Source organism: Myotis yumanensis, unplaced genomic scaffold (assembly GCF_028538775.1).
Source record: "Myotis yumanensis isolate MYYU_CA2020_CCGP unplaced genomic scaffold, mMyoYum1.0.hap1 SCAF_3, whole genome shotgun sequence".
Lineage (NCBI taxonomy): Eukaryota > Metazoa > Chordata > Mammalia > Chiroptera > Vespertilionidae > Myotis > Myotis yumanensis.
Window position 1 is genome coordinate 155,967,945 of NW_027223754.1, and position 14,397 is coordinate 155,982,341.

The 14,397-nt window shown below is 43.0% G+C and overlaps 1 protein-coding gene across 5 annotated transcripts in view; it reads right to left on the reverse strand.

Moving 5' to 3' along the window:
• Window positions 1–14,397, reverse strand: part of SLC16A7 (solute carrier family 16 member 7) — a 377,073-nt gene that overhangs the window by 59,500 nt on the left and 303,176 nt on the right. For 4 of the 5 annotated variants that reach the window (XM_070409837.1, XM_070409838.1, XM_070409839.1 and 1 more), the window contains 2 exons: window positions 8,482–8,613; window positions 5,837–6,083 (listed from right to left, as the gene is read on the reverse strand). The exons of the other annotated variant lie outside the window; for it this stretch is intronic. In XM_070409837.1, the coding sequence (XP_070265938.1) occupies window positions 5,837–6,053 (217 nt within the window). In that variant the 5' untranslated portion in view covers window positions 6,054–6,083; window positions 8,482–8,613. The remainder of the gene's footprint in view (window positions 1–5,836; window positions 6,084–8,481; window positions 8,614–14,397) is intronic. 5 annotated transcript variants of the gene reach the window in all.

Consider the following 14,397-nt stretch of genomic DNA (forward strand, 5'->3'; position numbering starts at 1 on the left):
ATTGAAGAAACCAAGCTTGACACTGCCTGTATTTGTAAGCTTGTGCTACCATAACAAAATATAACAGACCGAATGTCTTAACAGAAATTTATTTCTCACAGTTATGGAGGTTGGAAGTCCAAGATCAAGGTGCCAGCAAATTTGGTTCCTGGTGAGAGCTCTCTTCCTGCCTTGCAAACCAGCTGCCTTCTTGCTATGTCTTCACACAGCTCGTCTTTGGTGTGTAGCATAGAGAGAAAGAGATCTCTCTCTCTCTTCTTGTCTTATAAGGCTATCAATCCTATTGGATAGGACCCTACTCATGACCTCATACAACCTTAATCACCTAAAAGCCTATCTCCAAATATAGTGACATTGAGAGTTAGGGTTTCAACTTATGAATTGGGGGAGGGGAGGTACAATTCAGTACATAGCACTGGCCAAATCACATTAATAACTCATTGCTCCAGTAGGTACACCATTGCTGCCACCAATGGCCATATACCCCCACAGCTGATACCACAAATCCTGTGGCTCCAAACATTGACACCACTTTGTGCTGCTTTAGGATCATGGACTATCAATAACCACCTCATCTGAGGCATCTGTTTCTACACATCAGTAGTTTCTGAATCTAACCTGGCCTTGCTTCACTATGTTAATGGGTCCTGGGTGCCTTAGATGCAAGGAATTCTGAGAAAGTGAACTTCTAGCTTTTTACCTGGGAAATCAGGAAAGCTGGGAATCCCTCAAACAGAGGAAGGATTTTTAAAGGCATACAATGGCCCCAAGAGAATGACCATTGTCCACTTTACCACCTGAATAGTAGGATGCAGAAGGGAAATGTTACAGCAAATATGAGTAAAGGCCCTGGGATTTCTTTTAGAACTAATTATTGACCTATTTATTTCTTACTTTATCCTGTATTTCCAAACTTTATTGGTACAGGTTGCCCTAGTCTGACGAACTATCTTCCTTGTACCCAATCTTTGGTTTTATTCTATAGTGGTTAATATCAAGATCAACAACAGCCAACAGGAACAACTATCAGGAATCAAACACTAAAAATTCCTAAATATGAACCTCGGTACTTTATGTACATTAAAATCCTGACATTATAATTTCTGACATAAACAAGGTCACCCCACTGGAGAAAGCAGAGGGGAGAGAGCAATGTGATAGACAGAAATCACTGGTGCGGGTTGACCTGGAAGATGCTGGTACCTATGCTGCTCCTTTGATGTGTTTGCAGGAACATTTCTCATTAGACCTTAGGGGCTTTGAATCAGGTTTCTGTTGTTTGCAACTAAAACACAAGTGCATAACATATGTAATGATATGATAACTTAGTTTAGAGCAAGTAGCATTTTTTATAAGTTAGTAAGTGAAATGTTCGCAATCTAAAACATAAAAATATTTCAATAAAGTTTCTTAAATTGTTTGTTTTCTGCTGAAAATAATAACATTCACTAATATCTCAATATTATTTGAACTGGATTATCATCCCTCCGTAGGGAAAGTATCTTCTGGAAAAGTTTCACAGGGCTGAGCATTCTTGCAATCTGCTCTTGATCCCTACCTCCTCTCATGTTCCTGTCTGAGAGAGAGAGACAAAGAGACCTTTAATGGTAGAAAGCTGCATGGGCATGATTTGGTCCCTAATTCTGTGCCTTACTTGCCTCTCATTTTTATTCCCAGGAAAACTGGCAATAATAATTTCCATTTATAATTCCTTTTTCACTTCTTGAGATACTGAAGGCTTCCTCTTCTTTAACAGAGATTTGAAGAAGTAGCACACCTACAAACCTTCTCATGACAGAAGTTAAATGAGTAAGGTCATCCCATAGTCTGTACTAGTCCCCCCTCATGATTTACATAATTTACTAGTATATTGTAGCTACACAACAATCTAACCCTCCATGTTTGTATTGATCAGTATAACCTAGGTTGTTTTGCATAGTACACCGCAGAAGCATAATACAAAATGTTTCTTACTCATTCAAAGTATAAGTGGACCCAGGACCTTCCCCTTGTAGCCATGTCATATGAAATTAGGCTGCTGCAGTAGGGAAGAGGGAAGAGGAAGATGTATACCAGTTGGAACTGCCTTGTCCGGGGGGGGGGGGGGGGGGGGCCTATATCCCTCCACTCACAATTCATTGGTCAGAACCAGTCACTTGGCCTCAACCTACACGTAAAGAAGCTGCAAAATACACAGAGGCCCTGGATGAATGGTGAGCATAACAGTTCCTGCCACACTGTACTGTACTTCCTAGGAAAACTTCAGCAATATCTGTGTTCATGGGTGAAAAAAAAATCTACTGTGGCTAAGGCATAAGAAGTACCCAGCCTGCTTGCCCAGGACTGTCCATGTGTACCCGGTTCTCTCTAGTTTTTGTGAAGCTAAGATGAAAGCCTTTGGTACCTCAAACACAGGTACGGAATAAAAATTTTTATCATGTCATTGAAGCTAAGATACAGCCCTATATGACTTACTTTGTCTCCTTTATTCTGAAAAATATTTAAAGCATAAAGCAAAATAATATAATACATTTATTTAGACTTTAAAAAGAATAGGAAAATACACATTGTATATTATGGTCACCAACCTTCTATGCCTAAAACTTTTTGCTTCTTGGCCTCCAGTAAAATAAGCCCACTGGTCTAACACTCGGTCTCCTGTGTAGAGCAGTGCATCATGAAACCATCACCCTTGCTTTAGCACAAATGGTGCTCACCACTCACATAAAACAGAAGAGTAAGTTACCAAGAAGACAGGGCCAACCCCCCCCTCTCCAAAACGGCTAAGTCTTCTAAGTCATAACAAATACATCCCCAGAAAAACAACATGCGGTCATCACAGATACTGGCAGCTCCAAATCTGTATTCAGTAATTATGTAGCTAACCCCTTTCACATTATCTTCTGATAGAGTAACAAAGCTAAAGATTGCGCTAAAAGGTAATCCTGTGTAATCACTGTTTACAAAATAAATCCTCATTTCCATTTAAAACAATGTGGAAAGTTTGAATTTTAATATGTTTTCTACCTCTACTTAGTGCTTTATTAATGGGGTGACCACTCTGTTTGACCTATTGCTGAAATCCGTTAGAAGTTCAGGAGACCATATGGACAAGCAGATGGGTTGTGTAACTTAATGCCATTACTCTAAGAATGAAGTAAGGGATAAACATAATTTGCATTCCTGCCCATCCTTCCCGCATACATATTATTAGCTTCATTTTTAATGCGGACATCAGAAGGGAAGATAATACCTTGCTACCAAAGCCCAGATGCCAACTAATTACTACAAGAGACTCCAGCCCTGACATCATAGGCCAGGCCTCTGACCACACTCCATCTTACCCAGTGACCCCACCATGGTGATTAATAGCTTGAGTGCTAAGCCCTAATGAGTGTGTCAGATCTTAGATGTTCGATAAGCTAATGCAATTAGCATTATGTTGAGTAGGATATTTTAGTCACTTGGTAGAGAGATTCATGCTTTATAGTAAATTATATGCCTTTTCACCTTACGGTCTTTGCATTCATTTTATGATCATCATTCTAAAAGGCCTCTATAAATAGAGACCTTTCAAATATTAAAGAAAAAATAAACACACCCTACTTTCACTGAATGGAGAATGATCGTTGGGATATCAAGCTCTGTCTGAGTCTCACTGGATGCTACAGGAAGCCTGCATTTCCCAGCAACCCCAAGCCGTGCCTCTAGGTAGGGAGGTGTAAAGAGTTCTAACCAGTGGAATGTGTGCAGAAATGACTTTTTTTTTCCTTCAAGATCTGGCCCCTAAAATATCCCATTGATCTTCCATGCTGTCGGCATTCATTCTCTGTCCAGATGGAGCAGATTTAGGAACACTACAAAGCCTTACGCAATGGCATAGCCACTGGGTGAAACACTGCCTGATAATGCACTGCTTGAGCAAAATAAACTAGTATAGCCGCAAGGTGCTGGGACTTTGAGGTTGTTTGCTTAAAACTAATAAAGTCAATTAAGACTTGACTTAATTAAAAAGTTATATAATTTTTTTCTTGCTTATGAGTTCATCAACAATCTACTCAACATGAAATTATGAATATAAAGGACCTGAATTCTAAATTCAATAGAATTGTTAATTCACTAAAGGAATCTGTTTCCGTTGTATTAAAAAGGAGGCGGGGGGTGGGCAACATATCTTAACATTAGCACATTGTGGAGCTCAAGACAAGATGACTTTGTGTGTTTCTCTAGCAAATCATTATAAAGAACCCTGACCCCTGGGATAGAGAAAGAAAACCTGAAGCACAATATCTACTACTTCTACAGTCATCAGAAATAGCAGTCATAAGCCTTCAAGCCACTTCCGAAGGAGGATCTCAGAAAGTGTTTTAGGAGCAGAATTTTTCAATGACATAGCCAAATAGCATTTTAAAGATACCTATTGTTACTGGGGGAAAATGCACCAATTTAACAGAACCAAACGGGTAAGGGAGACATATACTAATTAATGTAAAATTGCTAACATACAGAAAAGTGGAAAACACAGACACACACACAAACACACACAGGATTACTGGGGGATCAAATTTTTACCTGGTGTACAATAGACAGTATACTAAAGAATAATTATTATGTCACTAAACAAATGGCTTTGGTGGGCAAACGCCTGAATTAGGTCTGTCACTTTCTTTAGGTAAAGATGGAGATATGAGAAAGGCAGAACAGCACAGTGATGAAATGTTTAGGGTCTCAATTTCTATCTCCCACTAATGAGCTGTTTGACTTGGAAATACATTTTGTTTTCTCTCTATGTCTTCAGCTATAGAATGGAGAGAAGTTAATACTTATTTTATAGATTATTAAGAAGATTAGGTCATATGACACACAGCAAACATTTAGAGAGGTCTTAGCTGAAATTTAATACTAATAAATATTGTATATTTTTACTAATGATATAGTTTGATCACTATGAGCCATGTTATCCTCACTTGGAAAGAAACAAATTCCACTAGATGATTTGTATGAGTACTTTAAGCAGTGTATTCTGAGTTTATACCTGTCTCCTAAAGTCACATATGCCATTGAAAAATGAAAACTCAAATCTAAATATTTCAATAAATGACTTAAAAAAATCTATGAGACAGTCTGCTCTGCTGTTGAAATTGATTTAAAGAACATAGGTGGCATACAAATGCACTAATTCATTTCTATATATACATATATAATATTTAACATTCAGAAACGACATGGTACTTTGATTTATTCATTATCCCTCATGAATAATCCTCATTTGAATATGAAATGTAACAAGATAATTGTCAGGCAACCATTTAAATTTTAAAGTGTCATATTTAATGAGTACAGAGATAAAGAATTATTTCAATCATGCAAACCTGAATGGACCCAAAAGGTACAAAATAACACTCCATTTTCACAGCTTAAGGTGAAGTACTTCCTTGGCTTATCAACTGTCAACAACATTCACAGCTTCTCATTCAGGAGAACACATTTCTACTAACTGTAGCAATCGTAAGAGATGATACTAACACTGTAGTCTATAGACTTTATTCCAAATTAAATGGACCCTTAGAAGGTCCATAATTTAGTAAATCTTAGTTTGTACAAAGAAATCCTCATTCAAACAACTATTCTAGTAAGATTCAGAATGATGTGAATAGTTTATGATATTGAATCACTAAAATTTTTAAAAATTCCATTCCAATTACCAGTTTAGTTGATTTTAAGTGGCTCATATGAAAACAGGGTTTTACTATACCAAAATGCTACATGTACAACACTGTGGGGTGGACGAATTGTTTTCTTAATCCAGAATTATGTTTATTCAAAAGAACCTTACCTCCTGCATACATTACAGCCAGCATAATGGATGATATCCATGCTATTTCACTGTAGCTAGTGCTGAATATTTGCTGAATTTCTTTGAAGAATACTGTGATGGCTTTCGGGAATGCGTATGAAAATCCGATGGAGATAAAAGATGCTGCAACCACTACCCAGCCCCATCCTCCATCAGGAGGCGGGTGTAGTGGTGGGCCACCTGCAGGTGGTGGCATTTCTGCTCTTCTCTTTGAAATTCAGGTAACCTGTATTCAAATAATGAAATACAGATTTAAACCCTATTTTCATTTTTATATTTCACTCTTGATCGACATTAAAATAAATAGTATTTTCCAGTTATAGCTAAAACTATATCATCTTTCATGAATATTTTTAATACCCTTGTACTCAGAAAGTTTTCAGAAAAGGAACTTGAATAATGGAATGAGGTATGTAACTTTGACTGCTATGTGCTAGGACCTGCAAGCATTTAATTTGTTTATGGAAGCAAACATTACTTGAAGAGAAGTTAAGATTTCAGATCTGTACTGAAGTACCAACCAAAAAAAATAAGAGCAATCTCAATCTGATTTCTAAATATAAAGAAAATGGAGCTAGCATCACTTAAAACTAAATTATTTTTTTAATCAAAAATGTTTGAGTTTTTATATAACCATTTACTGAAAAAAAATAACTGAGGTTACTTAAAAATATTTTAGCACAGATCTGTTTTCTAAACCTATAAGAATGCAATTCCAACTTGGAATTGCATTAAAGTTAACTTAGGTCATTAAAACCATACAATTTCTAATCTTATAGGTTTAGAAAAAGTTTTAATGAAAGATTTTACATATTTTTTGTAGCAATGATATTCTCTTAGTCAAATGGATAGTACTTTATTGTTTATTAAAAGAAAGGTACTGTCTTTTTGGATATGCCGAGGAACATAACTGTTTGTTTTACAACCCACTCTCCTGTGGAAACAATGATCACACATAATTTCATATAATTGACATTAAATTACAAACAACTTTGTTCCCTAACACCAATATTTGTTTGTATTATGCAACTTTACTGAATTCACTGATTAGTTCCAATAGTTTTTGGCAAAATCTTTGGGTTTCTGTAAACAGAGACAATTTTACTTCTTTCACTCTGATTTGGACGCCTTTGATATTTTTTTCTTGTGTAATTAGTCTAATTAGGACTTTAAGTATTTGATCACCATTTATTTGCCCTGTTCTACTAATTGATACACGCTGATGACATGAAAGATTTGAATGTCTTCAGTATATTTACAGTCTGCTTTTGTAATAATTTTTGCTTTCTTGGCAATAAACAAAATTATCTATATATTTAATTTGAATTTCGGCTTATAGCACAGGAGCACTGGAAATAATATATTTTTAAAGTATTAATACTTAAGAAAGAAAAAGAAAAAGAGATGTTGTACATGTGGGTTAAATGAGCTGGAAATAGCAATCAACCTTTGAAAGTTGTCTGAAGAATATGAATTTACATATTAGTGAAGTTTGTTAGTATATTTTAAAGTAGTCAAACTTCTTATTGCTTGAAAATATCTTTTTTGAAAACATGGGAGAATACTAAGGAAATACCAAAGGGCATTTATGTGGGCATCTACTTTATTTTATTATCAGAGCGTACAAATAATTATGAAATTTAAAGACCTTATTCTGCAATTTTCCTGCTGTATAAAGGAAAAAAAAAATCTTTCATTATTAATTCATGAGTTTAAACTCATAGCTTTTATTACATCTGCTATAGTAAACACTTAAAAATACAACTGGATGATTTACTTTTCAGTCATTTCAAGAGTCATAATAACATTTCTAACTAATTTTAATTCTACATTGTTAGATAACCATATCAAGTGAATAATACTGAAATTTACTAATATTCAACTATGTTATAAATATTAATATTAACATTTACTAATGAGCTAGGTTGATGTTGAGATTTCTATTTTACATATAGAAATCTATGCTCACAGAAAAAGTGAACTCATTGCCCGAACCAGGAGGTCACGGTTCGATTCCTGGTCAGAGCACATGCCTGGGTTGCCAGCTGGATTCCCAGTGAGGAGTGGGCAGGAGGCAGCCAATCAATAATTCTCTCTCATCATTGATGTTTCTATCTCTTTCCTTCTCGTTTCCTCTCTGAAATCAATAAAAATATATTTAAAAAAAGAAAAAAGTGAAACCATTATATTATTGAGCTGTTTTTTTTCCTCTTTGCACAATTTAGCAGTTTATCTTAGTATATGATCTTTTATTTTCTATTTATAGCATATTTCCTTAATTTTAATTGTAACCACATACTACAAATTACAAGTCACTATTTATATACCTCTTAACACTTCCTTATCTCCTACCTGTTTTGTTTCTTCCATATAAATTGAAATCTGATGATATCTTAACTAAATCATTGCAAAGTGAACTCAAGACCAATTAACCCTTGAAAAATTATACTTTCAAGTTTGTCACCTGTTCATTATTAACAACTCTTGAGATGACTAATGGTCAAGGTCCAAATCAGACACACTCATTGGCCTCATTTATTGTCCCTTGCTCAATTCTATAATATTTTATACAACTTATGGCTTTTATTTGTGGGCATAATCAAGAAAACGGAGTATAACTTTACCTGTTGACAGATTCTCACTTGAACAGACTTCTTTGGTTTATACGTGGACTTGATAAATCCAGTCACTATTCCTGGAAGTGTGGTATTTGGAGGCAATACAGAGGAAGAGAGGTAGAGCAGACTCCGGATTATCTGAAGAAATAGAAAACACGGGTTACATGTATAATTGAGTTCTACAAGCCTCAATGGAGCCACTAGCGATAACTCGTTCCAGTATATTTTGACTAAGGTTTAATAATGAGCAAAATTGAATAGGCAGGATTGGGCAACAGTAGATTTACAGCTGTGAGTATGCAAAGCACAAAGTTTATTCATGTATTATTTATTAATTTTCTATTATTTTCCATATGAACAACTGTAAACCACTTTTGCCTCACCTTGCATGCATATATACATATATCTAGGTTTCTATTTCTTTGCCAATCCATTAAAAGGATAACTAAAATATGAACAAAATGATTACATATATATGTACATGAGAAAAAATATAAAATGCAGAATTAGTTTTTAAAACAATAAGCAACAATAGATTACATATCCACCAATATGAGAAGGGAATTTATTGGCATTCATTGAGTGTAATTCAGTTAAAGAAAATATCCATTGACAATGAAAATAAGTAGAAAGTTTAAAAGAAAATTATTAGAAATACTATCAATAATACACATGTCTTACAATGAGACAGACAAGGTCATGAGAAAGAAAAGTATTTTAGGAATCCTCTGATTTAGAATTCAAACCTCCTAATCAAGTCTGGGTGACAGATGAACCTGCTAACCCTCCCTAATACATCAAATATCTTTATTTCATCTTAAATCTGGAGATGACTGTATAGCAGCTAGTCCTTAAGAATTTATTTGGTTTGGCCCAAACATTCCCTTGCTTAGATTAACACTAAGAAAAAGTCAACTCGCGGAGAACCAAGATGGCGGCGTAGGGAGCGGACCTGTGTGTGCTGCTCTCTCACAGCATCATTGAAACTATCAACTATGAAGTAAACAACCGCCACTCAGAACCATGGGGAAGTTGGCCCAGTGGGAGATCTACAACTGGAGGAAAAGAAAGAAGCGCAGTGAGACTGAGTGGGAGCTACGGAGGCACCAAAACCAGAGGTACGCAGTCACATGCCACGCGGGCTGCAAATGGATTCTCGGTTTTTTACGAACCCTCGAATCCTCTGGGCTTGCTCGGGGCGGGTCTCTGAGGCCCCAGATCCCACAGGGAGAGGCGGCCACGGCCTTGCAGTGGTCGGAGAGCGAGGGAAGCTCTGATACGCGGCTGCTCGCCGGCACCGAGGGACAAGAAATCCTGGTGTCCCGGGGAGGCGAGGGGCTCGAGACGCCGCCATCGCTATTTCATCCATGCTGGTGACTCCCTGTGACCCCGCCCTACCCTCAGGGCTGTGCCAGAGGCACAAGAGGGAATGACTGTGCTTTTACAAACTCTCAAATCCACTGAGCTGGTTCGGGCGGGTCTCTGAGGCCCCAGGCCCCAAGGCGAGAGACGGCACGGCCTTCCAGCGGTCAGGAAGCGAGGGAGGCTCTGGCGCTCGGCTGCTCGCTGGCACTGGGGGACGCAAAGTCCTGGTGTCCTGGATAGGCAAGGGGCCACTGAGTCTCCGCCCCGGCGACTCCCTGTGATCCCGCCCTACGCAATTTACATTCCCATCTGGGCTGTGCCAGACCCACAAGTAGAAGCGCCTTTTCTTCTGCAAACTTTCAAAACCACTGAGCTGGTTCAGGCGGGATCATGAAGCACCAGACCCTACGGGGAGAGGCAGCACGGCCTTGCAGCCATCAGAAAGCGAGGGAGACTCTGTTGCACAGCTGCTCGCCGGCACTGGGGGACACAAAGCCCTGGCAGAGAGTCAAGGGGCCGCGGAGACTCAGCCAGTGCTATTTGCTCCGCCATGGCGACTCCCTGAGTCTCAGCCTTAATCAATTTACATCCCCATCCAAGCTGTGCCAGGTGCACAAAAAGACCCACCTGCGCTTTTGCAGCCTATCCCAACAAATTGCAGACTTCAACTGCTCGCAGCCATGAGAGACACACTCAAGAAGCAGACCCAGGAGAACCAGGATGGCGGCATAAGGAAGAGACCTGTGCGTGCTACCTCGCACAACAACATCGAAACTACCAAATATCAGACAAACACCTATCATACAGAACCATGGGAAACTTGGCCCAGTGGAAGCTCTACAACTGGAAGGAGAGAAAGAACATTGAGACTGAGTAGGATGTGACACCAAGTACAGAGCCCAACCCAACAAACTGCAGATTTCAACTCCTCGCATAGAAAGAAGCGCATAGAGACTGAGTAGGATGTGCTGAAGCACCAAGTACAGAGCCCATCCCAGCAGGCTGCAGATTTCAGCTCCTTGCATCTGGGAGGGACGCAATCGGGGGGCAGAGTCGGGTCCGGGGCCGGCCAGGGCTGGGCCTGACTCGGCCGGCACTGTGGAACTGCTGTACCAGCAAGCGCACAAACATGCCCATTGGTCCCAGTCTCTGGTGGGGCGCTGCAGGACAGCAGACAGGCAGTCTGTGCACTTGGTGGAGGGCAGGAGTGCTGGATGTTCAACCACCAGGAATGCCTGGAGATTTTGTCTAGTGGGGAGCCGCCGGCAGGGGACAGAGGGCCAAACTTCCTGTTTCCCCAGTAAGGCTGGGATGGCCCCAGTGAGGTTGAAACGGTCCCGGTGTGGTAGGGACGACCCCGGTCAGGTCGAAACGGCCCCGGTGTGGTAGGGACGACCCCGGCGAGGTTGAAACAGCCCCCGTGAGGTAGGGACGACCCCAGTCAGGTCGAACCAGCCCCGGTGTGGTAGGGACGACCCCGGTGAGGTTGAAACAGCCCCCGTGAGGTAGGGACGACCCCAGTCAGGTCGAAACGGCCCCGGCGTGGTAGGGACAACCCCGGTCAGGTTGAAACGGCCCCCGTGAGGTAGGGACGACCCCGGTGAGGTTGAAACAGCCCCCGTGAGGTAGGGACGACCCCAGTCAGGTCGAAACGGCCCCGGCGTGGTAGGGACAACCCCGGTCAGGTTGAAACGGCCCCGGTGTGGTAGGGACAACCCCGGTCAGGTTGAAACAGCCCCGGTGTGGTAGGGACGACCCCGGTGAGGTTGAAACAGCCCCCGTGAGGTAGGGACGACCCCAGTCAGGTCGAAACGGCCCCGGCGTGGTAGGGACAACCCCAGTCAGGTTGAAACGGCCCCCGTGAGGTAGGGACGACCCCGGTGAGGTTGAAACAGCCCCCGTGAGGTAGGGACGACCCCAGTCAGGTCGAAACGGCCCCGGCGTGGTAGGGACAACCCCGGTCAGGTTGAAACAGCCCCGGTGTGGTAGGGACAACCCCGGTGAGGTTGGAACGGCCCCCGTGAGGTAGGGACGACCCCAGTCAGGTCGAAACGGCCCCGGCGTGGTAGGGACAACCCCAGTCAGGTTGAAACGGCCCCCGTGAGGTAGGGACGACCCCGGTGAGGTTGAAACAGCCCCCGTGAGGTAGGGACGACCCCAGTCAGGTCGAAACGGCCCCGGCGTGGTAGGGACAACCCCGGTCAGGTTGAAACAGCCCCGGTGTGGTAGGGACAACCCCGGTGAGGTTGGAACGGCCCCCGTGAGGTAGGGACGACCCCAGTCAGGTCGAAACGGCCCCGGCGTGGTAGGGACAACCCCGGTCAGGTTGAAACGGCCCCCGTGAGGTAGGGACGACCCCGGTGAGGTTGAAACAGCCCCCGTGAGATAGGGACGACCCCAGTCAGGTCGAAACGGCCCCGGCGTGGTAGGGACAACCCCGGTCAGGTTGAAACGGCCCCGGTGTGGTAGGGACAACCCCGGTCAGGTTGAAACAGCCCCGGTGTGGTAGGGACAACCCCGGAGAGGTTGAAACGGCCCCCGTGAGGTAGGGACGACCCCAGTCAGGTTGAAACGGCCCCGGCGTGGTAGGGACAACCCCGGTCAGGTTGAAACGGCCCCTGTGAGGTAGGGACGACCCCGGTGAGGTTGAAACAGCCCCCGTGAGGTAGGGACGACCCCAGTCAGGTCGAAACGGCCCCGGCGTGGTAGGGACAACCCCGGTCAGGTTGAAACGGCCCCGGTGTGGTAAGGACAACCCCGGTCAGGTTGAAACAGCCCCGGTGTGGTAGGGACAACCCCGGTCAGCTTGAAACGGCCCCCGTGAGGTAGGGACGACCCCAGTCAGGTCGAAACGGCCCCGGTGTGGTAGGGACGACCCCGGTGAGGTTGAAACAGCCCTCGTGAGGTAGGGACGACCTCAGTCAGGTCGAAACGGCCCCGGCGTGGTAGGGACAACCCCGGTTAGGTTGAAACGGTCCCCGTGAGGTAGGGACGACCCCGGTGAGGTTGAAACGGCCCCCGTGAGGTAGGGACGACCCCAGTCAGGTCGAAACGGCCCCGGTGTGGTAGGGACGACCCCGGTGAGGTTGAAACAGCCCCCGTGAGGTAGGGACGACCCCAGTCAGGTCGAAACGGCCCCGGCGTGGTAGGGACAACCCCGGTCAGGTTCAAACGGCCCCCGTGAGGTAGGGACGACCCCAGTCAGGTCGAAACGGCCCCGGCGTGGTAGGGACAACCCCGGTCAGGTTGAAACGGCCCCCGTGAGGTAGGGACGACCCCGGTGAGGTTGAAACAGCCCCCGTGAGGTAGGGACGACCCCAGTCAGGTCGAAACGGCCCTGGTGTGGTAGGGACGACCCCGGTGAGGTTGAAACGGCCCCCGTGAGGTAGGGACGACCCCGGTGAGGTTGAAACGGCCCTGGTGAGGCTCAGACGGCCCTGGTGAGGTTGAGACTACTCCAGCGAGGTTGGGACAAATAAAGGGGACCAGTATGGACTGATGAACAGGTGTAGATACAGAAGCAGAGCAACATTGAACAGAATGTTAAACTACAATGGGGAGCCTGGGGAGGGTTGGGGGGGGGATTAAGAGACCAACTGAAGGACTTATATGCATGCATATAAGATTAACCAATGGACACAAAACACAGGGCGGGGGGGGGGCGGGGGGTAGGGGCTGGGGGAATGTCATGGGGGGGAAAAAGGAGACATATGTAATACTCTTTGTAATACTTTAAGAAATAAAAATTATTAAAAAAAAAAAAAAAAAAAGAAAAAGTCAACTCTTTCTATTACATAACCAGCTGCCTGCCTTGCATCAGGGCCACCTGACCTGAAGTGGTGAGTGAAAGCTGACCAGCCGTTAGGTCAGATGAGGTTGGTATGAGAGGATGAAGAAAGTCTGCGTTCTAGTAGCCAAGTCAGTGAGAAACTGAGGGGAGGGTCTAGAATGAAGACTGGAAATTAGAAAGTCATGGATAAAATCTGAGAGATAAAGCCAAAATTAAAGTTTTAACTTGTGCTGAGAATGATGAGCTCACATAAATGGGCCTCCTAAATCTGGATCACAGTAGTGGATACAGGTGCACATCCTTGGGAGCCTTGGTGACTTTTTTAAGCCAGGTAGCTTAAGCATAGCAGTTCCATCCTACCCCAAGGAACCAGCACATCCACAGGTAGGAAATACATTTTCTCTCTGTTCCTTCTGGCAGAGAGAGCTGGCCTGAGTTCAGGGCAAAGCTTCAGAGGAAAGCATGAGGCATTCCTAAAAATTGGGCTCTGTCCCTCCAGTCATCATTATGGTTTATGAAGGCCCACATAAGGATCATAATAACAGAAATCTTGACAAGTCCACGTTCTAAATTTTACAAAATTTTCACAGCGCCTTAACCTAACTATTCTAGACCAATCCATATCTAGAGCTTTCCCCCCCTGGTAGGAATGGCAATAATAAAAGATTTTACATCCCTTTCTCTACATCAATTAATATAGTATATTTTAATATACATTTATGCAGATATTGTTATACAATGCATATATTGGCCTTTGGTTTTAAAAG